Source organism: Sapajus apella, unplaced genomic scaffold, assembly GCF_009761245.1.
Source record: "Sapajus apella isolate SASKATOON/1434 unplaced genomic scaffold, GSC_monkey_1.0 scaffold82, whole genome shotgun sequence".
Lineage (NCBI taxonomy): Eukaryota > Metazoa > Chordata > Mammalia > Primates > Cebidae > Sapajus > Sapajus apella.
This window is the reverse complement of record NW_022437022.1, coordinates 8,130,789-8,157,267: the sequence shown is the minus strand read 5'-3', so window position 1 is coordinate 8,157,267 and position 26,479 is coordinate 8,130,789. Positions and strand designations below refer to the sequence as shown.

Below are 26,479 nucleotides of genomic sequence, written 5' to 3'. Positions count from 1 at the left end.
GCACAGAGATTCCAGTACTGTAAACAATGGTGCCCTCCGTGATGTCTTTCTGAAACAATAAAAAATTCTTGTTAAAGTTTGAAATTAAACTAAGTATAGTCTTCCTTCAGCTTACATGTTGCATTTCTAGAACATTTGGAGTATATCAGAATCCTGCAAAATGTACTTTTAAATATGAGTTAAATTCTGTTGTTAGATAATTAAAATTTTTTTTCCTAAATGACTTGTCAACATTTATATGAAAGTGCAAGACAGTTATTTGTCACTGTGACAATCAAATATACTCCACACATTCCTAAAGATGGGAGTATGATACTGCTCCCATTGAAAACCTGGAACGGGTCCCCGCTAAATATGTTCAATGGAATGCCCAAAGCCATCAAGCCAGTGGGGACACTAGTAGAAACCAAAGAGAAATGACTTCCTAGCTTCCTGGTCAATCTTGATGCTACCACAGGATGATGCTCTATGCTATACCTCTTGCATTATTGCAAAAAGTCACCCCTTGGCCTGGCACGGTGGCTCAAGCCTGTAATCCCAGCAGTGTGGGAGGCCGAGGCGGGTGGATCACGAGGTCAAGAGATCGAGACCATCCTGGTCAACATGGTGAAACCCCGTCTCTACTAAAAATACAAAAAATTAGCTGGGCATGGTGGTGCGTGCCTGTAATCCCAGCTACTCAGGAGGCTGAGGCAGGAGAATTGCCTGAACCCAGGAGGCGGAGGTTGCGGTGAGCCGAGGTCGCGCCATTGCACTCCAGCCTGGGTAACATGAGTGAAACTCTGTCTCAAAAAAAAAAAAAAAAAAGAGTACATTGGCTAGGTGCAGTGGCTCATGCCTATAATCCCAGTACTTTGGGAGGCTGAGGTGGGAGGGTCACCTGAGGTCAAGAGTTTGAGATCAGCCTGGCCAACATGGTGAAACCCTGTCTGTACTAAAAAAGTAAAATAAAATAAATAAATAAATAAATAAATTAGCCTGGTGTGGTGGCACACGCCTGTAATCCCAGCGACTTAGGAGGCAGGAGAATCACTTGAGCCTGGGAGGTGGAGGTGCAGTGAGCAGAGATCGTGCTATTGCACTCCAGCCTGGGTAATAAGAGTGAAACTCTGTCTCAAAAAAAAAAAAGTACATCTCAATTTTATCAATAGAAGGCTTTACTCATAGCAGATGTTAAACCATAGTCTAAGTGCTAAACAAGTGCTTGAGTCACACAGTTTATAGAAGCTAGGATGAAAGTCTAGAGAAACTAGGATCAAAGTCTCTAAAAGTGAAGAATAGCAAGCTTTGTCCCAGGCAACTGGGAACACCAGAAGGTATCCTGCTTTGGTCTGTATTTGAAATACTTTCAATGCATTATAATGTAGTGCTATATCTTGGCTTTGAGATCAATATAATGATACAGAGAGTGCAGTTTTGCATCTCCTGCCAAGCCACTGTCTAGGGAGTTGTCTTAGTCTTTTTTTTTTTTTTTTTGAGACGGAGTTTCACTCTTGTTGCCCAGGCTGAAGTGCAGTGGTGCCATCTTGGCTCACTGCAACCTCCGCCTCCTGGATTCAAGTGATTCTCCTGCCTCAGCCTCCCGAGTAGCTGGGATTACAGACATGTGCCACCACGCCCGGAAAACTTTGTATTTTTAGTAGATACAGGATTTTGCCATGTTGTTCAGGCTGCTCAAACTCTTGATCTCAGTTGATCCACCCGCCTCTGCCTCCCAAAGTGCTGGGATTCCAGGTGTGAGTCACTGTGCCCAGCCGATTGTCTTCGTCGTTTGCATCTTGAGGATGTCTTTCTGTTTCTTTCGGTGTGTTAAAGCTATAGACAGTATCTTGACTTTTCATTTTGTTTTACTTTGCCTTGGCTACCAGGAAGGTCAGAAATACATTTAAGGCTCAAGTGCAGTCACTGTTTTACTTCACGTTCTTGGTAGAATTATCAGCCCTTTTTCACTTGCTGCTGTCTCTCTGACTCTATTTTAGCCTTCTTCTACATGCTTGTATTGTAAGCTGCATCATATTTTTGTTAGAAGTAGAATAGGGTATAAATGACCAATTGGTCAAGTCATGAACCTTAAGAACCTGGAACAGCGCCTGGGGTGTTCAAGAAATAGTTACTGAATGACTGGATGAATGGATCCAGGAAATGAACTGAATTTCATTTTACTGTAAATCCGAGTGAATGGCCACTAGGGGGAGCGTGAGCGCTCTCTTAGCCGTGGAAAGGGCGCTTCGTACACTTGCACCTGGGGTCCACAGGTGTGGGTTTGGGAAAGTGAGGATAGTGCTTTGTAATGATCATTGAACCCTGTATTTCTAAAATGCGTAAGACCCAGCCACATGAATGAGCAAGCAGTTGAGTATTTCAGAGTCCCCCACCAGGTTCACTGGGTGCAGTTCTGTGGTCCTGCTTACCTGGAGAGCTGGAGACCAGAGCCAGAGAGCGGGGCACAAACAGCCACGTGGAAAGCACAGTGCACGGAGCGCGTGTTTGCAGCCAGGTGCAAAAACTCCTCACTGAAAACACTCAAGAGCCAGGTGCAGTGACTTAGGCCTGTAAACCTAGCGCTTTGGGAGGTTGAGACAGGACTGTGTGAGTGCAGACCAGTCTGCACAACATGGTGAAACCCAACTCTACAGAAATAAAAAACTTAGCTGGGCATGGTAGCCTGCGCCTGTAGTCCCAGCTACTCAGGAGATTGAGGCTAGAGGATCTCTTGAGCCTGGGAGGCTGAGGCTGCAGTGAGCTGTGGTCATGCCACTGCACTCCAGCCTAGGTGACAGAGTGAGGTCCTGTCTCAAAATAAGTAAATAAAAACTCAAGAATCAGACAAACCAGATAGCTCTGGATCCAGCAGTATGGTTAGTAGAGTGGAAATAAGAAGACAGCATGAAGAACTGAGGGGAAAGTTGAGAAGAATGGGCTCATGAAGTTGGTGACTTGATGGCTAATTTGCACCTTGACACCTGGCACTTGGTCACACACTGTTTTCTATTACTTTCCTCTTTTCCAGAGACTCAGATCCTTGGGGCACTGAGGGCTGCTAGTTTCATCTGTTCATCTGGAACCTGGATCTAAGGAGGGAAGAGGCTTTGCCCCGGCGGCACAGCCAGGACCAGCCCAGCCAGGTAAGGGCCTAAAGCCCTTGTTGCTTTGTGACTTTTCCCTTCATCTAGACAGGAAGCCTTTGGAGAGCAGGTACTTGTGGGTGCTTTATCAGAGACTAGACGCCAGGAGCATCCCTTTTCAGAGCTCCGGGTTTTCTGTGCCTCATGCAACTTCTGCAATTGGGACGAACAATGTCTTTTAATTTTATTTTACAATAGGGAAACTGACAAATATTGAATTCCGTAACCAAGCAATCCTTGGCCAATAGGCCCATGAACTTGAATGGAGAAAAAATTAAATCTTTATCTTTATTAACCTTTAACTAAAATTTAGCATTTCCTTGAAGTATGGATATAGGCAAGAAACCACAGTAGAATCAGCAGAACTTGTGACTTTGTTGCCAACAGAAATCACGGATGTTTCCATACCACATGATGTGTTGTAGATATCTCAAAAATGTTTCCATTCATCACACTTTGAAATTATGGGAGTCCTTAGATCACTGCTAGATCTTAACATTTCATGCATCAATGAACACATATATTACTATATTACGATTCTAAAATATTTCAGTATGATCAATTTCCTGTGTAACACAGTATACGCATTTAAATATACAGGCTTTACCAGACTACTAAAGATTAAGAAAAAGGTTAAGAACCTTTGCTTAAAGAAAATGATACCTTAGAGCTCTATTAACCTGTCATTCACTAATTTGCTATGGATCATAAATTAATATGTTTATTTCTTTTGAAGCCCAGCAAAGGAAGTATAGCTGTTAAAACATTGAAAGGATGTGTTATCACTAAGAGATTCACATAGATTTAATAACAAAAATAGGAACTATAGGAAGTATGTTGATTTGATCTTCTACATTTTCTGGATAAAAGGACGTATGCAGAACCTTTCAAATTCCATTAAACAAAAAGAGCTAATGCGTAAGCCAGCTGATGAAACTTATTCAAGACTGTAAATAATTGGTAGGCTGAGCTTGTGGTGATGCCACTTCATGTCTCCCTAATTGATTTAAATTTTTTGAGTGAAGTTAATTGTAAAAATAATAGCCAACACTTGAGAATGTCATTTTTCTGATGTATCTTCAATTAGGATAATGTACATTAAACACAGACTTTTATGTCCTGTGGCCACTGATGATATGGAATTCATATTTGGAAAATTCAAGTTTGGAAGTTTGAGGCTTTTAGAAATATGAGAAGTGTTGTTTAAGAAAATTTAAAATGTTACATTATCACCACAAACAGAAAATGCAAGGGTTTGTGTAGACTATTTTGTCTTTTTGGAAGTAATGTTGCAGAGATACTTAAGCTAAGAAAGATGTTGCCATTTTTTTTTTTCTACAGGTATTGAATGGGCTGGGTTTTTAGTGATCGTCCCTGCTCACCTGGAAGCATCTTTAGTGGAAGGTTAGCTTCTGTGAGTCACTGATACTCTTTTTATTGCTATTTGTAAATTTCCTCAGCTTGAGATACTTCTGCTTTGCAGAAATTATCTGCTTGCAGCTGTACATAATTTTTAACAATCTCTGGTGAAACCTCAGAAAAAAGATATGCTTTTGTCTTAGATGGATGTCAGCAGCTGCAGCGGAACCCGGTGAAAACACCCCCCGCCCCTTCCCCGTGGCACGAGGCTCTCCCAACAGTAACTCCAACAAACTGACAACCTCTTGAGACTTTCTTCTTCTCAGGAGCATGACATAGTTAAAAAGGAAAAAGCCACAAGCAAAACAGTTGCCAATGAAATAGGAGAGGGAGCTCTTTAAACAAGGCTGGCTGCAGCGGGCCTCTGACGCTCATCTGCAGGGCACTTGGTCCGAGGAGTGAAGCTCTTCCAACCTGGGTCAACAAAAAGGGAGAAGAAATGGCCCAAGAAGTAGATCTGCATGCCCTCAAGGAGCTAGAACTCGAGGCCATTCTCCAGGTCCTGTACAGAGACCAGGTGGTTCAAAACACAGAGGAGGAGAGGATACGGTACGCTGCCCTTTCTGTGGGGTCACTTTGGGTTTTTAGCTTTCTCTGCTTGGGGCCTGCCACTAACAGCTGATGCTGTTTGCTTACAAATCACTACCCCGTGCTGCTGGGCTTCGTGCCTGAGAAGGGTCCTAATGAAGGGCTGTTGGTGGAGATGATCTTCATTATCTAACTAAAGTAGAAGATGCCCAGTAGGAGGGAGGCCGCTCTTGTTATTCATTTAAAACGGTGCCTTTGGGCGGTAAGTTTGTCTGTCTGCCATCTGCTATCTGTTTGCTGACTTTGTGGGAAATATTCAAGGGACGTTTTGAGGCTTCCAGTTTACCCCTTCTTTCGAGAAAGACCTCAGGTTAAGGGTTTTCCCACCTTATTTTTGACAGTGCCCAGAGGCATAAAGAAAAGCAAAGCAGCTCAGAAGCAGCAAATCCGATGGAATCCAGCCCTGCCTTTTTTATTTGATCGCTTTTGCTTCCCGGCTGGCTTTGAGGAACGGGGGAGCATAAAATATGAACCCGCTTAGCCTGTTCCATGACTGCTTTGCCAACAGGGAACTTCCTCCCTGTCTGTCTGTAAGCTGCGTGGCTGTTTGATACAGGTTAACATTTAGAAAACTGTGCTGAACTCTATCAGTGTTCCACCTTCGCTGCCAAGATCCATCTTTAAACGGGTTGGCGCTCGTTTGTCAATGTCTAGGGAGGAAATGAAGTTTAGAACGTAAGCAGGTGGGATATGTATTTTGGTTTGCTTTGGTTTCTAACGGCAAAACACATTAGAAAACAAAACTTCGGACAATGAAATGCTTGAGGAGTGAGGGGATTTTCTGGTATAGTATTCTTTCCTCATCCTCTCTGTTATTTCAGAGCTCTCTAAGTGTACTTGTAAGCTTTCTTCTGTTAAAAACTATAATACAGGCTGGGCATGGTGGCTCACGCCTGTCATCCCAGCACTTTGGGAGGCTGAGGCAAGAGAATCCCTTGAACCTGAGAGGCCAAGGTTGCAGTAAGCTGAGATTGCACCACTGCACTCCAGCCTGGGCGACCGAAACAAAACGAAAAACGTACCACCACTAACAACAAAAAATGAAAACAAAACTATAATGTGGTGAGAAAAGTGAAATTTTACTTGATAAGGAAAGATCTTTCAGTGATTTAGAGACATCATTTTGGATATTAACAAAATGACATAGATATGGTGGTAAGGAAGTTTGTTCCAGAGGGTGCTAATTCTAGGCCAGACCCTGAAAGCTGAATTTTAAAGTTCATTCCTGATGTCATCCTGTTTCTTGGGATTGGCTCATTTCTTCTACAAGTAGGTATCACAGACATTTCCTGACAGTGAGGTAATGACCCTTTTTTTAATCCAATGCAATGTCACTTTGCGCTATGGCTGTTTGTCTAGGGGAGTGAGAGGCTAGAAGTGGGCTGACCACTCAAAAAAAAAAAAAAAGTAGCAAAAGCATAGCATCAGTTGATGGAATTGGGTAACTCGCACCAATAGCAGAGATGTATGCTGTGTATTTCTAGATTGCTCCAGGCCTTCCAGATTAAAATGAATGCTCTTTTCTGTGTCTTTTCCTCTCCTCTAACTATTCTTGCTTACCATCTTAACAGCCTTTGGCATGAAGGGACGGACCTGGTAGGGAACTTCTCCGCACCAGGCATGTTATTTATACTTTGCCATTTAGTCCTCACAGCAACCCTGAGAGGTAAGGTTGTATCATCTGTTTCACGGTTGAGGAATCCCCTGAGCCTCGACTCTGAGATGCTGAGTGACAGCCCAGCTCACACAACCACGTGGGAGCCCAGCGATGCCAAATGCCAAAGCCCCTTCCCTTGCCACGGGCAGTGCCGCCTGGGCTCTTGCCCTGTAGCCGGGTGTCGGGTGTTCCATTCAATGTTATCTTCTTTAACTCTCTGGGCCGCAGGAAACTGAAGACGCACCTGCAGCATCTCCGGTGGAAAGGAGCGAAGAGCGCGACCCGCGAGTACAAACAGAAGTGCTGTGCGCGCTGCCAGCAGGTGCTGGGGCTCCTGCTGCACCGGGGCGCCGTGTGCCGGGGCTGCAGCCACCGCGTGTGCGCCCGGTGCCGTGTGTTCCTCAGGGGGACTCCTGGCTGGAAGTGCACGGTGTGCTTCGAGGACAGGTGAGCATGGCTGGTGGCTGGATCCCTCCCACTCACTTGGGTCTCCGAGGAGGCCTGTTCATGAACGGCTCCTAAAGAGAGCACTTGTTCCTCACCTTCAGCCAGGAAATGTGTGTGGAGTACCTGACAGGGAGCTACCTTTCTCGACTTGGAAGTTATCCTCATCCAAAAATCAATTTTATCATATAGCAACATTTTTTTCATTTATAGAAGTTCGGGCCAAGCGCAGTGGCTCATGACTGTAATTCTAGCACTTTGGGAGGCCAAGGTGGGTGGATTCCTGGAGTCCAGGAGTTTGAGACCAGCCTGGGCAGGGAAGCAAGACTCTGTCTCTACACAAAATACAAAAGTTAGCTAAGTGTGGTGGTGCATGCCTTAGTCCCAACTACTTGGGAGGCTGAGATGAGAGGATCACTTGAGCCTGGGAGGTCGAGGCTGCAGTGAGCTGTGATTATACTACTCACTCCAGCCTGGGTTTCAGAATGAGAACCTGTTTAAACCACAAAAAAAGTTTATTAAGTCTAAGGATGGGCTAACCCGGGAGTTCAGGTTCATTCAGATTTCTTAACTAAATGCCTTCATTTTCTTAGCACTTACTTTCTCTCCTTCAGTACCAGTGGAGTAAATTATAATCTAGGGAATATCGGAGTAATACTATGAGGCTTGAAATACTGCCTTTTTGAAGGAGGCAAACTGACCTGTCTTTGATACTCAGGCAAAGAAATGGACATACTTCCCATTAGTGACAGACTACATCTATATTTATAGTAATCAATTGGTGTCAGCAGGTTTTAAAACCAGTTTTAACATGGAATTGGTGTTTTTAAACTCCCCATTCTGAAAACAATAAAGAACCCACTTGGCTTAGACTCCCATTGCTCGAAGCAAGAATGAACTAGTCATGAGTTTCTTGAAATCACTAGAGGGGTGACTCCGTCTGCTGGGGGAAATGGTGCACAAGGACATCACAGAACCTTGGAGAAGGGAGGAATGCTAGGCTGGTATGAACGGGAGTCATCAGAGACTCTGAGATTAGAAAACAACTTTTTTTTTGAGATGGAGTTTTGCTCTTTGTTGCCCAGGCTGGAGTGTAGTGGTGCAATGTTGGCTCACTGCAACCTCTGCCTTCTGAGTTCAAGTGATTCTCCTGTCTCAGCCACCCGAGTAGCTGGGATTGCAGGCGTCTACCACCACAGCCAGCTATTTTTTTGTATTTTTAGTGGAGACGGGGTTTCACCGTGTTGGCCAGGATGGTCTTGATTTCTTGACCTCGTGATCTGCCCGCCTTGCCTCCCAAAGTACTGGGATTACAGGCATGAGCCACCGTGCCTGGCCTGAAAACAACTTCTAAATATTGCCACAGATGTGTGAGTGGCCCAGGGACAAAGATTATGGGAGGCACTTATACCATGTGGGGATGGTGGCTGGGGTTTCTCTCCCCTAAATCAGGAGGGCTACGTTTCACGTACACCCTGGCATTCGTCTAGTGTCCTGTCCCTTTGCAAGGCTTATTGTATTTCATCCAGCCAGACAGGTGAAGTGGCTCAACCCGATTTCTTTGCTCTTGGGCTGTGTCCCTTCCATTTCACTCACGACGTGCCAAGTCACACAGACAGCGGCAGAATTCGCCTTCCGATATCATGTTTCTTCGGTTTGCTGAAGCCAAGATCCTTCAGGCTTTTCCTCGCTTGAGAGCAAAAAATAAAGAATTACTGTGAGCTGCCCTGGCTGCAGAGAGAGCAATTCCAAATCATCTCTAGAAAGGTCTCAGGGTCTTCTTCCCCATTTCAATTCCAAATCATCTCTAGAAAGGTCTCAGGGTCTTGTTCCCCATTTCAATCAACCATATATATTTGACGTCTAATGATAAACATTGCCGGGCAGGGCATTACATTTCTCAGCATTTTTTCTTCTTCTAACAATGAACTATACATGAAAAATCAAAACAGGAGGACGAGGTCTGAGGCAATCTCCCAGGAAGCTAACAGTGTTGAAATCTCTGCCCTAGTGAGCATTGTGTCTCAGGCACTGTAACTTTACCCTCTAAGTACATGAAACATGACTTCTAAAACCCCAGCTTCCTTATTTTGAAATAAGGAGGGTTTTCAAAATGCCTAAGGTCATTGCATGACTCTGAGTGCGTTCACAGTAGAAGTCGGGAGGGGAGAGAACTAAGTAGTTTGTGGTGACACGCATTTTCCTTCCCGTTGCCTTGCACCCTGTCCCCGCAGCCCTCTGTCCTCTCTCCAACTTTATCCAATCTGGGCTGTCCTCCTCCTTTTAGGACCAAAACAAAGATGAGACTTTGTGGCACTTTCGGATCTTTGACATTCATAACTGTGGCACGCAGGGGGACCTCGAAATGGTCTTTGACCCCAGTCATTGTCTCCCATGCTTCTTCCTTTGCTTCAGGTTCATTCCTCAAGAAAAAGTGGATTCGTGGTTCTGAGCAGGATGAGGAAATGTGGTTTTTAAAATCAAGAAAGGGGAAATTCTAGGGTAGCAATGACCAAAACCAACCAACCAGCTTGTAAGTGGCTGCAGAGCAAGAGGCCCGTGGAAGGTGCTGGTCCTGACCTTGTGTTGAGAGGCTCCAGGAGGCATTTAAGATAAAGTTTTTGTCTTCAGGGAAAGTATTCTCTTAGAACTACTGAATGCCAAGCTGCTGAGGGCCCCAGGAGCTCAGAGGAGGGAGAGATGAGGCAGGCTGAGTGGCTCAAGATGACTTTCAGAACACCCATGGTTGGAATGTTCCTTTAGTGTTTTATTAAGAGCTTAAAACAATCTTATAGGGTAGCTACATTGTTCATCCTCGTTTTACAGTTGAGGACGTGGAGGATTAGAGACACTAGATGGTCATATCAGTAAGAACAGGGTGAAGACTGCAGCCCAGGTCCCCTGGCCCCCCAGGCCTCCCTCTGAATCTCCAGTCCTCTCCTGCCAGCTGGCGGGGGTAGAGTCGTTTTTTTTTTTTTTTTGTTTGTTTTTTTTAAAGATGGAGTTTCCATCTTATCACCCAGGCTGGAGTGTGATGGTGCAATCTCGGCTCACTGCAACCTCTGCCTCCTGGGTTCAAGCGATTCTCCTGCCTCAGCCTCCTGGGTAACTGGGATTTCAGGTTCCCACCACCATGCCCGGCTAATTTTTGTGTTTTTAGTAGAGATAGGGTTTCACCACGTTGGCCAGGCTGGTCTTGAGCTCCTGACCACAGGTGATCTCCTTGTCTCGGCCTCCCAAAGGGCTGGGATTACAGGTGTGGGCCACCATGCCCGGCCAACAGTCTTAAAAGCCACGCAGAAGAGCTTGCCTCCGAGGCAGTAGGAATTGGAGTATAAGCTTGTCCTCCTTGCCACGCGAACACCATGCTAAAAGTGCGTGGTTCTGCAGGGCAAAATCAGGAGGGCAGAAGGCAAAGGTGAAAGAGCGACCTGAGAGTTGTGGCAGTGAATGAGAGGCACCAAGGGAGGAAGCTGGTGGCAACAGTGAAGGAGAATGTGAGACAGGAAAGGGAGGATGGACCTTGGTTACAGGGGATAGAAGACAGAGAAGGGTGAAAAGCGATTCTGAGGACTGGCCAGGCAGGTCGCTTGGCTTGCTGAGCTGGATCACAGGGCAGCAGAGAAACAAAGAAACAGTAAAAGAGAAGGAACAGAAAGAATCCAGTAATCAAAGGCATATTGGAAAAGACTTAGAAGAACAAAGTAAAGTTGCTTTCAGTAGTGAAGGGACTGAATGTTATCCTCAGCAGGACCAATCAGAAGAGGGTGACTTGGGAGGAGAAAGAAGTTAAAAGCAGAAACATCCTTGCTTTCCACTGATGTTTCTTTCCTTGGAATTTATTGATAATTTCTGCAGTGAAATGGCAGATTGTAACAATTAAACTTTGAAATATCAAGGAGGAGACTACGCTTTGTATTTTGTTTCGGCTTCATTTTAAAAAATAAGATTTAGCTTCATGATTTATGTTTGCATTAATTTTTTTCTATTAAAACTAAGTGGTAACGTCAAATTCCACGTCTAAAAGAAACATGCTCTTCTCCCTTAAGATTACTGAGGAATTACTCTTGTTCAAGACTTTTTTCCTTCAAATTGTGATCTTTCTTTTCATGCTTTGTAATTGCTGTGAACACAACAAATCGATTATTCTTCAGCTTCAGATATTTATGGACACACTGCTTGTTTCATTAGAAACATTTTGCTGCCTGTCAGGTGATTTGGAACCAAATTGGTCTGTACAGAGAATTCTATAAGTTGCAAATATTTTAGCAACAATAAAGGTGCAATGGAGCTTATATCCCATCATTAGAACGGAAGGTTTCAAGTTGCAGCAGGTGGTACTGTTGATTTCAGGGTAATTTCCTGCTCAAACTTGTCTCTCGTACCAACCTGATGCCAACAAAGAACAGCTTAAGTGTGTTCAGTTGAAAAATTGATCCAGAGCTTGGCATTTGAGTATTGTGTTCTTAGTTCTCAGGTTGGGTCTTGAGTCATTGCTGCAGAACAGTAGTGGTTAAAATAAGATCTTGGAGTTTATTAAAAGGGAGGTGAGCTGGATGTGTGTCTATGCCTGTGGTCCCAGTTACTCACGAAATGCCCAGGCAGGAGGATCACATAAGCCCAGGAGTTTGAGGCCAGCCTGGCCAACATAGTGAGACCTCCTCTCTAGAAAAACTTAAAAGGTTTTTTTTTTGTTGTTGTTATTGTCATTCAGCATTTCAGATTAGGACTTAGCTGTAAAGATATTGTTACAGGATGATGCATTGTATTTTCTGCATTGCATGAAATAATTTCTAATGAAAATCAAGTGACATTTCAAAGGAAGTTCTATTTAATTGTTTCTGCCTAAAGTAAAACTTCCCAGAGTTTAAAAAATGTAATCTTTAAAAGTTCAGACTGATACTCTCAGTATTTTTTCTTCTTCTTCTTCTTCTTCTTTTTTGAGGTACAGTCTCACTCCTATTGCCCAAGCTGGAGTGCAATGGTGCGATCTTGGCTCACTGTACCTTCTGCCTCCCGGGTTCAAGCGATTCTCCTGCCTCAGCCTCCCGAGTACCTGGGATTACAGGAATGTGCCAACACACCTGACTAATTTTTTGTATTTTTAGTAGAGATGGGGTTTCACCATGTTGGCCAGGCTGGTCTTGAACTCCTGACCTCAGGTGATCCACCCACCTTGGCCTCCCAAAATGTTGGGATTATAGGTGTGAGCCACTGCGCCTGGCCTACTCCCAGTATTTTTATAATCCCAGGTTTTGATAAAATATTGAACCCTCATTTTATATTCACAAAGGCAAATAACTAGTGCATGATAATGGAAAAATTCACTCTCACTCTTGAAAATATATCTACTCTTCAAGTGAGTAAAAGGTCTAACTCTATAAAAGATTGAAAATACATTGAATGCCAAGTGTGATACAGGAGAGCTGGCAAGGAAAGATTTTAGCCTGGTGCCAAGGTAAAGATGATGTTTGTCTACTGACTATTTCCTGTTTCAAAACTTTCTTCCTTTTCTTTCCCCTAAATCCTACCTTTAACATTGCTGATAGAAACTATTTATGTGTTTCACATGAAGAAGTATATATAGACAAATTAAATATATTGAGTACAGTGTTTCACATAGTTGTACATTTACAAATTTTCAAGGCTAATTTTACATGGAAAAGCCTTTTGTTCTTTGATATCCAGTTTTTTCTTCATTGTGAATTGGAAAGAGCATCACAATATAGCATGGCTGTTTCACGTGGTATATGTATGCCACTTTCTGTAGGAACAAGATAGGTGATCATTCTGATATTCTTTTTATTCATGTGTCAATAGGAGTAATTATTATAAGCATTCCTTGAAAACTTGTGTTTCCAAAATGTATAGTTAAAAAGTAGAAATTTATGGCTGAGCATGGTGACTCACACCTGTAATCCCAGCACTTTGGCTGAGGCAGGCGGATCACTTGTGGTCAGGAGTTTGAGACCAGCCCGGCCAACATGGTAAAACCCAATCTCTACCAAAAATAAAAAAATTAGCCAGGCATGGTGGCAGGCACTGGTAATCCCGGCTACTTGGGAGGCTGAGGCACGAGAATTGCTTGAACCCGGGAGGTGGAGGTTGCAGTGAGCTGAGATCGTGGTACTACACTCCAGCTTGGGCGACAGACAGAGATCCGGTCTTTTTTTTTTTTTTTTTTTAAACCGTAGAAATTTATGGAGTACTTTTTGGACAAAAAAGTTTCTTTTGTGTTTACTGAAAGGGAATGCTTTCACAATAGTGTGTGTGTCATTCTTGTTGAAATTAAAATTTATTCTATGGTTAGCACTTGATGATTTAGGGTAAGTCCTGCCTTTAAAATCTTATCGAGAATGAGTAAGCTCCCTGCACACTGTCTTTTGTTAATACTCTCTGTTGTTATCTTACTTAGTTCAGCTGAAACCTGTCACCCTATAAAGGAGGGCAGCCCTGAGAGAGTTTTTCTGGGCTGACATTTTGCATGGTAGCCAAGACAGTTTAGCATCTAGGGTTCACACCAAGAATGTTTCATAGATAATTTTATTGGTGGCTCACACCTGTAATCCCATCACTTTGGGAGGCTAAGGTGGGCGCATCACTTGAGGTCAGGAGTTCAAGACCAGCCTGGCCAACATGGTGAAACCAGTCTCTACTAAAAATACAAAAATTAGGCAGGCGTGGTGGCACACGCCTGTAATCCCAGCTGCTCTGGAGGCTGAGGCAGGAGAATTGCTGAAACCTGGGAGGCAGAGGTTGCAGTGAGCCGAGATGGCACCACTGCACTCCAGCCTGGGCAACAGCGAGACTCTGTCTCAAAATAATAATCTTCTCCCTCAACACTTAATGTCTTTTTCTTCCTCTTTCACGTTTTGGCAAGTGTTGCTGCCAAGTCGGCCTCAGGGATTCAACTTTCCAGCCTCCCGGTTCTGCTCTGCTCTGCTGATGAAACAGAGTTCATTCTGCTCCGGCTTTGTTAGTTCACAAAATATTCCCTTATTCTAGTCCTGCCGTCTCTTCATCCTAGCTCTTCCTTCTGTCTTGCTGTTTCTTTTCCACAGAGGTGGTCTTAGATGTTTTTGGAGACCTACTGCTTTCTGAACGTTCCCTCTGGTTCCACGGTGACACGTGGTCACAGAGGCTGCTGGGCTGGGCTTCTGGACTCCATGCACCCTGCCTGTGGCATTTTTTTTTGGAAGCTCTTGGTTGTCTCTTAGAAAGCCAGGTTACCGGCTCGCCCACAGAGAGTGTGCGCTCCTGCTTTCCGCCTTCTGCTCACCCCTCTGGTCACGGTGGATCCCCCTTCTTAGGTCTACAGGGAGAGGATAGGTCGGTGTACAGCATCTAACCGTTTTTATTGTCAAAGCCTTAAACAAGTATAGCTCTGTCAGCTGCAGTAAAATTGTTCTTACTTTCATTGACTGGTTATCTGATGTAACAGACCAGGAGTCTCAAACTTGACATCAGCCGACAGCAGATGGGGCACAGACCTTGTTTTCTTTTTTCTTACCTACACAGTATTTAATATTGCTCATTTTAGTGCTTTAAAACAGGCAGTGTGTCCTGTGGTTAAGTGCCCACCCCTCCCTGTGCTTTCCCCTCCCAGACCCCTTCCCTTATTTACAGTTTCTGATTGGTTCCTCAGTGCGGGGCCCAGCCTGACACGGTGAGAGGGCATGACACCCACTCAATTCCAGTGCACGCTGCTACAGGGCTATACCTATTTTGGATCCCACCTTATCCTTTCAGTTCTAAGGATGTCCCCCTGCGGAGAGGAGGATATTCATTCATTCGCTGGGGCTGCTGTGCGCCTACCAGAGCTTGTAGCTGTGAATATAGCAGTGGATGTGATGGAGGGGCGGCACCTGCTTTCTCTCTGAGGTTGAGCAAGGGAGAGTTATTCATGTTTTGTGAGAAGTGTTGGTAGCGGCTTGATAAACACCCTGTCTTTATCTTTATCTTGATTCTCTGACTCCTTTGATAGTTACCTAGGATTTAATCACAATGATCAGTCTTTTTTCCTGTAAAGATGTTGAAATTAGATCAAGCTGGTGGGAAAAAAATGAGTATTTTGCTTTGTAACTATGAGCCATTTTAGATACAAGACTAGTTGAAGTAGGGCTGGTCACGGTGGCTCATGCTTGTAATCCCAACACTTTGGGAGGCCGAGGTGGGTGGATTACGTGAGGTCAGGAGTTTGAGACCAGCCTGGCTAACATGGCACAACCCCATCTCTACTCGTAAACCCAAAAATTAGCCTGTTGTGGCAGCACGCGCCTGGAGTCCCAGCTACTCAGGAGGCTGAGGCGGGAGAATCGCTTTCCCCTGGGAGGCAGAGGTTGCAGTGAGCCAAGATCATGCCATTGCACTCCAGCCTGGATGACAAGAGTGAAACTCCGTCTCAAAAAAAAAAAAAAAAAAAAAAAACTATTTGAAATAAAAATCCAACTATATGCGTGCATAGGACTAATTTAGCTGGAAATTACCAAGCAGTTGGACAAACTATCATGGAAAAAATTAAGTTGATCTCAGTTCTACAGTATATGGCTTCTGTTTCAGCTGCTGCTGTTTTTTTAAAAAAATATTTTATTTGAGATAGGGTCTCACACCATCGCCCAGACTGGGGTGCAGTGGTGCAATCTTGGCTCACTGTAACCTCCACCTCCTGGGCTCAAGCAATCCTCCCAACCTCAGCTTCCTGAGGAGCTGCGACTACTGGTGTGCACCACCATGCCTGGCTAATGTTTGTATTTTTGGTACAGACAGGGTTTTACCATGTTGCCCAGGCTGGTCTGGGACTAAAGGTTCAAGCGATTCTCTTGCCTTGGCCTCCCAAAGTGCTGAAATGACATGTCCCACTGACGCAACTTCTTGATTTGAAGTTTTTGTAGCTCATGTGTCTGAAGGGCTCTCTGGAGACTTCCTTGCCGCTGGGGTACTGGTTGGAGAGCAGCTCTGCTGGGAGATGTGCTTCTTGAGGCATTTGAAGAATCCTGGCTATGCAGACCGACTTTCTATCCCTTGTCAGCTGAATGGCGAAAATAAGCAACTCTAGGGACATCATGCTGACTTTTCTTGGAACATAGAGCACAGATGCCATAGCTTAGCCACCTGCAGATGCAAGCAATTTAGATGCAAAGTGCATCACAACATGTGTGTTTGGCTCACTGCTTGGTGTTAGTAATGAGATCAAAATATTTTCTGGTAGGGTCCTCCATTCATCTTATTATTGAACATTTGTGTGCTAGAATTTGTAAAGTGTTTTTCAACAGTTATTTCTCTTTTGATAATGAAATGACAGCATTCGCAGAATTCAGGCTGTGAAAATGGATGCAGAAACCCCCAGAAGTTTATTAAGAGTCATCTAGGCATCCAGCCCTTGGCGCTTGTAATTTTAGTGCTCCTCAGGCAGTTAATGTGAAGGTCAGTCGAGGGTCCGGTCTCCTGATCCTATAGCTTTTGCTGTCCCCACCACCCCAGGCTTTCGCCTTTTGAGATATATTTATGGGCTGATTGAAAAACGTTTTAAAGAAGTCATGATTCTGAAAAGTTTAAAGGCACAAACCTATTGCTGAGCTCATAAAATGTTCCAGAAAGCTTTCACAACCTCATTCTGATTTAATCATCTGGGGAAAAGTGCTAGATACTTTCTTTGGTTACTTTGAATCACACTACCCTGTGTCGGCCCTAACATGGACAGAGATGGCAGGATCTACTCACCTCTATCATAGACTCTAAGGGCGATGAGTGGTCCTCCTTCGTAAACTTGGGACTAGGCCGGGCGTGGTAGCTCACGCTGGTAATCCTAGCACTTAGGGAGGCCAAGGCAGACAGATCACTTGAGGCCAGGAGTTCAAGACCAGCCTGGCCAACATAGTGAAACCCTGTCTCTACAAAAAATACAAAACTTAGCCAGGCATGGTGGCTCATGTCAGTAGTATCAGCTACTTGGGAGGCTGAGGTGGGGGAATCACTAGAACCTGGGACATTGAGGCTGCAGTGAGCCAAGATTGCACCACTGCACTCCAGCCTGGGTGTTAGAATGAGACCCTGTCTAAAGCAAAAAGCAAAAAAACAAAAAAAAAATTCGTGTAGAAAGGGAGTCCTTACAAAAGATATTGTGGAATGATTGATTATGAAACAGCTGATTTTGCAAGAAAGGGTAATGGAGACCTGGGCCAAACCTAGCATTCAAAAGAAACAGCCTCAAATGCAAAAAGTGTTGGTTGTCATATGGTTTAGGGATGAAAATACTGTAGTATTTTTATAATTTATATTTATAAAAATTATAATTTATAATTTATATTTTACTTTTATAAAAATACCACAGTATTTTTATCCTTCTATTCTTTAATCACAGATAGGCCCAAGAGATCCTAGAGTTTGTGCCCAAATCTCTGTAGGCCAAATTAGCTCCTGTTTAAACTGCGCAAGTAGTCAGGTGGGATGACATGAGATTAGGTGGTTACATTAGATGGTTCGCGCTGGGTGACTAGGATTTTCATTGATCTGCTTCTGTAGGTCCTGAAACCAGGGCTGGAGGAGTCCTTTCCATGATTTGCAATGTTGATTCGCTTAGGGGCTTTCGCCTTTCGCTCTTCCTTGTCCGTGGCTGTTTTTCATTTTCTGTGATTATGTGTCTGTGTTTACTTATCAATGCTGTTCCCTATCTCATTAGCTCAGTTGACTCTAGTGTCTCAGATATGGATATTCGGGGCCCAAGGGTACCGGGCTGGAGCATGTGAGAGGGTAGATGAGCTGAAATGGGTCACTCACCTGAAAAGCAATTCTGCAAGTAAGGTGTGTTTATCAGATGGGGTGGGGGTGGGGGCTTGTAATTCCTGCCCTTTGGATTTGCTTTCCTGTCCCCTCCTGTAAGGATTAGACCTTGTCCTGTTTGCCAGGATAGAAGAGGCATCTTCAGAAATTGAAGATGGAGAGGCGCAGCCATTCAAAGGCGTGGGGATTCACCACCCATTACTCCCTCCAGACTCGCCCTGATTTTTCATGTTCTGCTTCCCTTGAGTGCTCCAGGAGAAAATGTCTTCAGAGAGGCCGAGATTGCCTTAAGTTTTTTGGTGTTGATTTAGCAGATTAGATAATTGAGTTTCTAACTTTATGGATGCAAACTTTTCCCTGTGTCTCTAGAGAAATATCGTAGTTGAACATTTTGTATGTTTTTGGCTAGGTAGTAGTCACTGATTATCAAAATTCTGTTATAGGCCAGATGCAGTGGCTCGTGCCTGTAATCCCAGCACTTTGGGAGGCCAAGACAGGTGGAGCTTGAGCTCAGAAGTTCGAGACCAGCCTGGGCAACATAGCAAAACCCTGTTTCTACAAACAGACAGACACACACACACACACACACACACACACACACACCCACCCACCCACCAGCCAGGTGTGATGGCACACACCTTTCGTCTCAGCTACTCAGGAGGCTGAGGTGGGAGGATTCTTTGAGCCCAGGAGGCAGAGATTGTAATGAGCCAATATCGCACCACTGCACTCCAGCCTCGACAACAGAGCCAGACCCTGTCTCCAAAAAAAATTCTTGTTACGAAATTCTTACATGCTCTCTATTTTCCTTGTTCTAGTCACTAAGTATTGGTAGTAATCATTTATGTACCAATCAGAAAATAGTAGTGTCTAACCAGATGAAGGAAAGAAAGTTGGTTGATAACTTCTGACAATTACTGGCACTTCATAGAGGAAGACAGGATATTTTGAAAAATGTCTAGATTGGCATATATTTGTGATTTTACTTACATTAGCAAGCATTAATCTTTTAAAAAGTCTACTTGAGTTCATATATAGCCTAAAAGAACCTAATGGAGAATTTACTTCAGTCAATCCTGTGACTTACAGAAGAGAATTAGTCATGAGTTGAAGTTTTTTTTTTCTTAAATTATCATAACGAAGGAATTGGCAAGTTTTGTGGCACGTTATTTCAAGGATGTGAACATCTTATACTATTTGCATGTTTGCCTTTTTATGTCCTAAAAGGACATTAACAATTCTGCCTTTCTGAGATTGAGGTTGAGTATGGTTTCCCCAGAAAACCAAGAGTAAAACCCACGTTACGACGTCAGTTTCGAGCAGTCAGCATCTCAAGTGGGCTCTGTGCTGTCATGCATGTGACTGAGATGGTAGGAGCTAAAGTCCTGCCGTAGGGAGCTGCTGTCAGACCAGCGAGCCGCGCAGGGCAACTTTCCCTAATTCACAAGCAGTCCACTCAGCTGTAACACCTGAGATCAGGAGTTTGAGACCAGCCTAGCCAACATGACAAAAACCCATCTCTACTAAAAATACAAAAGTTAGCCAGGTGTGGTGGCACATACCTGTAGTCCCAGCTTCTCTGGAGGCTGAGGCAGGAGAATCGCTTGAACCTGGGAGGCGGAGGTGGCGGTGACCCGAGATCGCGCCACCGCACTCCAGCTTGGGCGACCAAACAAACAAACAACAAGTGGGCCAGGCATGCAGTGGCTCACGCCTGTAATCCCAACACTTTGGGAGGCCAAGGTGGGCAGATCACCTGAGGTTGGGAGTTAGAGACCAGCCTGACCAACATGGAGAAACCCCATCTCTACTAAAAAATACTAAGTTAGCCAGGTGTGGTGGCACGTGCCTGTAGTCCCAGCTACTTGGGAGGCTGAGGCAGGAGAATCACTTGAACCTGGGAGGCTGAGTTTGCAGTGAGCCGAGACTGCACCACTGCACTCCAGCCTGGTGACAGAACAAGACTCTGTCTCAAAAAAAGAAGAAAAAGGGGTAAATCTAGCACTATTCATATCTTCTCTCTCTGAAGCTTCCTCTCTGCTCATTTTTCAGAAATGTCAAAATAAAAACTGGAGACTGGTTCTATGAGGAACGAGCCAAGAAATTTCCAACTGGAGGTAAATGCTCTTCTCTTTTTTACTTAAGTAAAATGATATATTCCTAGTTTTAAAATATGTGATGTTAAGACTTTTGAATATAAGCAACATGGTGGGTTTAGTCCGTGGACCCCCCGTCTTGCTGTTCCGTTTGCTGGTGCTCTGCACTTAACTCTCACCACTCATTTCCTCTGCCGGCGACTCTTCCCTCTGCCACGTTTCCCCCTCGAAGGTTGGCCCCATCCTTTAAGGCTCCTGTACCACCAGGTTTCCCTGGCTTCCTGCTTCTAGGTGTCATGTTCCCTCCTCTGAAACACCATCAGTGCCGGGTTTGTAATCCTCTTCTGTAATTGTTGCAAAGTGCCTTGTATTGTAGCATTATTTGTGCACTTCTGTTGCTCTCTACAAACAGTGACTGTGATTTTAAAATCTTGTCAGCTCCCTTAGCACCAAAGCACAATACCTTGTTTATGATACTTGAGCAAAATTATTGAATAACTGAAGACCACAGTGAGCGAGCAGCGTTTGAACTGAGCAGATGTTGATGGTTGCGGAGTGGGCGCACGTTGTGATTCTGTGAGTGGAAACGTGCATTTTGTCTGTGTACTATGAATGTCTCATAACGAGATGTTGACCCTGCAGAACGAATCTAGGTGGGCCGAGGCTGAGATCTGCAGCCCAGGAAACACTTCCAAGTGCTCTGGGAAACAAAGGAGAGGCTTGAGGTTTTTTTTCTTTTTCTTTTTTTTTTTTGAGAGAAAAAAAGAAAAGAATGAAAGTAAGAAAGAGGAAGAGAAAGAGGGAGAGAGAACAGGAGTCTTATTTTATTGCCCAGGCTAGAATGCAGTCTAAAAATGGGTATTGAAAACCTCTTTTATGCCAATAATTGTGCTTAATAATGGAAACAGGAAGGAATAAGGAAGGAAAATAACAAACAAGCAGCCAACCAATATTTCATTTAAACCTGTGAAATGCTATGCAATTACTGAGGTGTGATTTACTTCCAATTATGTAGTCACTTTTAGAGTAGGTGTGATGTACCTTTTGGTATATTTTTGGAATGGTTGATACTGGTTGTTCCTTTCTATGTGTAGTGCTTCTTTCAGAAGCTCTTGTAAAGCAGGCCTGGAGGTGATGAAATCTCTGAGTGCTTGCTTGTTCACAAAAGATTCTATTTTTCCTTCACTTATGAAGCTTAGTATGGCTGGATATGAAATTCTGGGCTGAAAGTTCTTTTCTTTGAGGATGTTGAATATTGGCCCCCACTCTCTTCTGGTTTGTAGGGTTTCTGCTGAGAGATCTGCTGTGAGTCTAATAGGCTTCCCTTTGTGGGTAACCCGACCTTTCTCTCTGGCTGCCCTTAGCATTTTCTCCTTCCTTTCAACCCTGGTGAATCTGACAATTATGTGCTTTGGGGTTGCTCTTCTTGAGGAATATCTTTGTGGTGTTCTCTGTATTACCTGGAGTTGAATATTGTCCTGCGTTGTTAGGTTGGGAAAGTTTTCCTGAATAATATCCTGAAGAATATTTTCCAAATTGGATTCATTCTCTTCGTCACATTCAGGTACACCTATCAAACGTAGATTAGGTCTTTTCACATAGTCCCATATTTCTTGTATACTATGCTCATTCCTTTTACACTTTTTTCTCTAATCTTCTCTAATCTAAATCTCTCGTTTTATTTCATTGAGTTGGTCTTTGACCTCTGATATCCTTTCTTCTGCTTGATCAATTCGGATGTTAAAACTTGTGCATACTTCAAGAAGTTCTCATATTGTGTTTTTCAGCTCCATTAATTCACTTGTATTCCTCTCTAAATTGTCTATTCTCGTTAGCATTTCATCAAACCTTTTTTCAAGGTTCTGAGTTTCTTTACATTGGGTTAGAACATGTTCTTTTAGCTCATTGAAATTTCTTATTATCCACCTTCTGAAGCCCGATTCTGACAATTCATCACACTCATTCTCCATTAGGCCTTGTTCCCTTGCTGACGAGGAGCTGTGATCCCCTGACGGAGGAGAGGCATTCTGGTTTCAGATGTTTTCAGCCTTTTTGTGCTGGTTTCTTCCCATCTTTGTGGATTTATCCACCTGTTGTCTTTGTATTTGCTGACTTTCAGATTAGGTCTCTGAGTGGACATCCAGCTTGTTGGTGATGATGTTATTTCTGTTTCTTTGTTTTCCTTGGGCAGATGCCCCTCCCCCACAGAGCTGGACCTTCCTGGGTTCAGCTGTGCTTGCTGTGAAACTCTCAACCGTCAGCATTTCCAATTGCTGTTTTTTTTTTGTGGGAGTGGGACTAGCCGAGCCCGATCACCTGGCTCCCTGCCTTGGAACCCCCTTTTTGTCTTTTCCTAATTGAATGGTCAATTCTCTCCCAGGTGCCCTAGACACCTGCCGAAAAGGCGCTGGGATCTATGCAATTTCCCATGAAGCAACCGCGCCAGCTGAAACAGCGGCGCTGAAATTCGTGGCGCTTTTCTGCCCGGGAATCTCCCGGTCTGGCTCCCGGCTTCAGTCCCCCTTTCAATCAGCTGAATGGGCGACTCTGCCTTCCCGGAGCTCCAAACACCAACCAAAAGGGCACTCAGTCCCGCATACTCCGCACTGAGAACCGCCACGCTGGGACACCGGCAAAACAGCCGTGCCAGCCAAAAGAGTTGCGCCGGCGACCCATGGGGCCCCTCCGCTGGGAATCTCCTGGTCCGTAGGCAACAAAAATTCGTCTGGAAGTCTGGCGTCCACTCACTCCCTGCACCTTCACTGGGAGCTACAATCCTGAGCTGCTGCTAGTTGGTGGTCTTGGATCTCTCTCCCTTGTTATTCTTTTTTTTTTTTTTTTTTTTAAATAAGGATGAATCAGGAGAGAGGCAATTACAGAACCTGGTTTTCAGGAATTCTCATTGGTTTACAGAAATACCATTGATTCGGGCTGGGTGCAGTGGCTCACGCCTGTAATCCCAACATTTTGGGAGGCCAAGGCTGTTGGATCATGAGGCCAGGAGTTTAAGACCAGTCTGGCCAACATGGTGAAACCCTTGTCTCTACTAAAAATACAAACATTAGCTGGGCGTGGTGGCGGGTGCCTGTAGTCCCAGCTACTTGGGATGCTGAAGCAGGAGAATCACTTGAACCTGGGAGGTGGAGATTGCAGTGAGCCAAGATCATGCCATTGTACTCCAGCCTGGGCAATAATGGGAGACTCCATCTCAAAACAAACAACAACAACAAAGAAATACCATTGATTCATGATTGGCTACCTGTTGCTGAGCTACAGGCTGTGAGTTACAGTGTCCAGTGTATGGCATTGTTAGGATAATTTATGGCCATTGGTGGTGACACTGAATCTAGAGTCCATACAGCAGGTGGCTTTGAAATGATTAGTTAGTCCAAGTTGGGGGAGGTGATTGCAGTCTCATTTCAGTGTCTCTCTAGACTTGATCATTTAAAGGGAGCTTGTAATTCTTAGATTAAAAGTTTATTTTCTTTTTCAAAAGTATTTGCAAGGGATGGCATGCCAGTGTAATTGGTAGCTAGGACCTGGAACTGTGGAGAGGATGACTTGTGCTTTGATCACAGAGGTGCCGGGACAAGGCATCGTGACAGAGGCACACACAGTGCGGGCTGGTGCCATGGGAAACACATCCAACCGTATTGGGAGTGTGGGCAGCACCCCTCCTCTGTGACGTGATGATGGGGACCTGGACTCACAGCCTGACTTAGAGGGCAGTGGTGGCTCTTTTCTAGAAAAAGCGGCGATATGCAGGTAGAGAAATAAGCCATATGACCTCACCCAAAAATGTTGGCAGTAAAGGCAGCCATTTATTTGAATTGATATTCAGCTTTTATAAAGGGTAGCTTCGCCCAGGTATAGATTTGTTTGGTGCTAAATTCTCCCATGGCTTATATTCCTGGCTGTTCTTACTCAAGAAAAAAATGCTGCTTCTGCCAAGTTTATTGGAAAGCTGGAGGAAAACTTTATACTAAGGTGCGTGCCAGGCAGTGGAATGAAACAGACGTGTCCGTCTTCTCTAAGCCAGTGTTTCTCAACACCTTCCTGCCATCACCCTCTCCTCTACCCCACACAGCCTTTTTAGACACTTTTTCAAAATCGCTACCGTAACATTTTGATATCGCAGATATCATATATCTGTGTATGTACTGAGGCCTTTTGGAGAGCCACGAACTGTTGAAGTAGTGAAGATTTGCTGCCAATCTTTGTGCCTTTAGGGGTGCCATCATCCCATGTGGGATGCGTGACCTTGGCGAAGCAGCTGCAAGTGCAGGACGCTTCTCTGTTTTTATTGCTTTTATATTTCTCTCTCTGTCTCTCTCTCTCTCTTTTTCGACATGGAGTCTCGCTCTGTCATCCAGGCTGGAGTGCAGTGGCATGATCTCGGCTCACTGCAACCTCTACCTCCTGGATTCAAGCGATTCTCCTGCCTCAGCCTCATGCCACCACATCAGGCCAATTTTTGTATTTTTAGTAGAGATGGGGTTTCACCTTGTTGGCTGGTCTCAAACTCCTGACCTTAAGTGATCTGCCCGCCTTGGCTTTCCAAAGTGCTGGGATTAAAGGTGTGAGCCACTTCACCTGGCCACTTTTGTTTCTTTAAAATGCTTTTTTGTTGTTGTTGGAGGGCTGGAGCCTTCTTCAAAAGGTTGATTCTACCGTTTTCCGTAACAATTCCTAGCTGATAAACAGCAGTGCTGTAGGAGGTAAAGTTTGTCATTTCTTAATGCCAATTCAGTGTGGACATGAAAATGTTTTCTACGTCCTTGGAAGTTCTAGCATCATTATTTCAGGTAAATTAAGTCTTCATGTGTGTCCATGCATGTGTGCATGAATGTGTGTGTGTGTGTGCGCAAACACATTACCATCTTGTCATCTTTTCAGCACTTTATCTCACCTGAGTGAGTTGGAGAAGCATGTTATCACAGTGACTTAAGATTAAAAAGGGAAATAGATCAGTCGCTTCCCTTTTTATAGGCTCACACCTGTAATCCCAGTACTTTGGGAGGCCGAGGTGGGTGGATCATGAGATCAAGTGTTTGAGACCAGCCTGACCAACGTGGCGAAACCCCATCTCTACTAAAAATACACAAATTAGCCAGGGATGGTGGCGGGCACCTGTAATCCCAGCTACACAGGAGGCTGAGGAAGGAGAATCACTTGAACCCAGGAGGCAGAGGTTGCAGTGAGCCAAGATTGTGCCACTGTACTCCAGCCTGGGGGACAAAATAAGACTTTGTCTCAAAAAAAGGGAAAGGGATGAGACTGGCGTTTTAGCATTTTCTTTCTTGCCTTGTAACTTTAAGAATAAAAACATCAATAAGGACAAACCAGAGTTAGGAAAATTAACCTATGCATAAATCATTCTTTTTTGCTGATGCCATTTCTATCAGTGTATCAAATAAACACCAGAAAAACCCCAAATTCCCTCCTTTTCTACAGTCCTCCCTCAAATGCCAAGGTGCCTGATTTTCCTATTGTTCTATTTCAGTAGAGTTGGGGTAAGAGGCACGGAACTCGTTGGGAGCACACAAGTAGTGCTGTGAGTTAGACCATGCGGGGTAGAGTTTGCAGCAGGTGAATCAAGAAAGGTAACCAAGGGTCAGATGACAGAGGCTCAGGTGGACACACAGGAATTCCACCACGCTCCTATTTGTGCCCCTAAAAGAGCACCAGGTGCAGTCATTGAGGAGTTGAACTGAATTTATGTGCTTTAGCAGTTGAGATCCACTTGGGAAAATAGAAACTGTCTGGTTCTTTGAACAAGAATTTACTTTAGGGATTGGTTAGCCAGGAATTGGAGGCAAAAAGGGAACCGTGAGAACAGAGCTGGCAGCTGCAGGAAGCCAACCCCGTCCGACCCTGCTGAGTTGACGCTGGCCGGACATAGGTCGGGAGGAAGTCGTGAGCCCCTTCTCCCTCCTCCTGGCTCTGGTCCCCTTTGGCAGCCCCCAGTGGACTCTAATAGGGAGACGGCTGCAACCTCATTTCTCGGATGTGTTCCGGAAAATGTGTGGTTTTGCATGTTCTCTAGCGTTTTCGTTGTTATGGTGGGGGCAGTACTCTTTCCAGCCCTCTATATCCTGAGCAGAAGTTAGAAAAATTAGATTGTGGTTTAAACCACAAAAGGGTACAGACAGCTCCAGCCTCTGCCTCTTTCCCTGCACTGGTTATCTATTGCTGTATAGCAAATTCCCCTCAAACCTAGTGATAACAAAGCAAGTAACATTCTTTTACCTAGTTTCTGTCTTCAGTGGAAGGCTTGCCTAGGCTGGGGGAGTCTGTGCTGTCCCGGCCTGCCCTCATACCTGTGCTGGGGCGTCTGTGCTGTCCCGGCCTGCCCCCATACCTGGGCTGGG

General features: G+C 44.5%; 1 protein-coding gene across 11 annotated transcripts in view; it reads left to right on the top strand.

Moving 5' to 3' along the window:
* Positions 1-26,479, top strand: part of SYTL3 (synaptotagmin like 3) — a 118,828-nt gene that overhangs the window by 16,006 nt on the left and 76,343 nt on the right. For 5 of the 11 annotated variants that reach the window (XM_032253173.1, XM_032253172.1, XM_032253171.1 and 2 more), the window contains 5 exons: positions 3,011-3,125; positions 4,467-4,539; positions 4,688-5,093; positions 7,018-7,236; positions 20,065-20,129. In XM_032253173.1, the coding sequence (XP_032109064.1) occupies positions 4,984-5,093; positions 7,018-7,236; positions 20,065-20,129 (394 nt within the window). In that variant the 5' untranslated portion in view covers positions 3,011-3,125; positions 4,467-4,539; positions 4,688-4,983. Of the gene's footprint in view, positions 1-3,010; positions 3,126-4,466; positions 5,094-7,017; positions 7,237-20,064; positions 20,130-26,479 lie in introns of all 11 variants that reach the window. The other 6 variants (XM_032253175.1, XM_032253177.1, XM_032253174.1 and 3 more) reach the window with 6 other exon arrangements.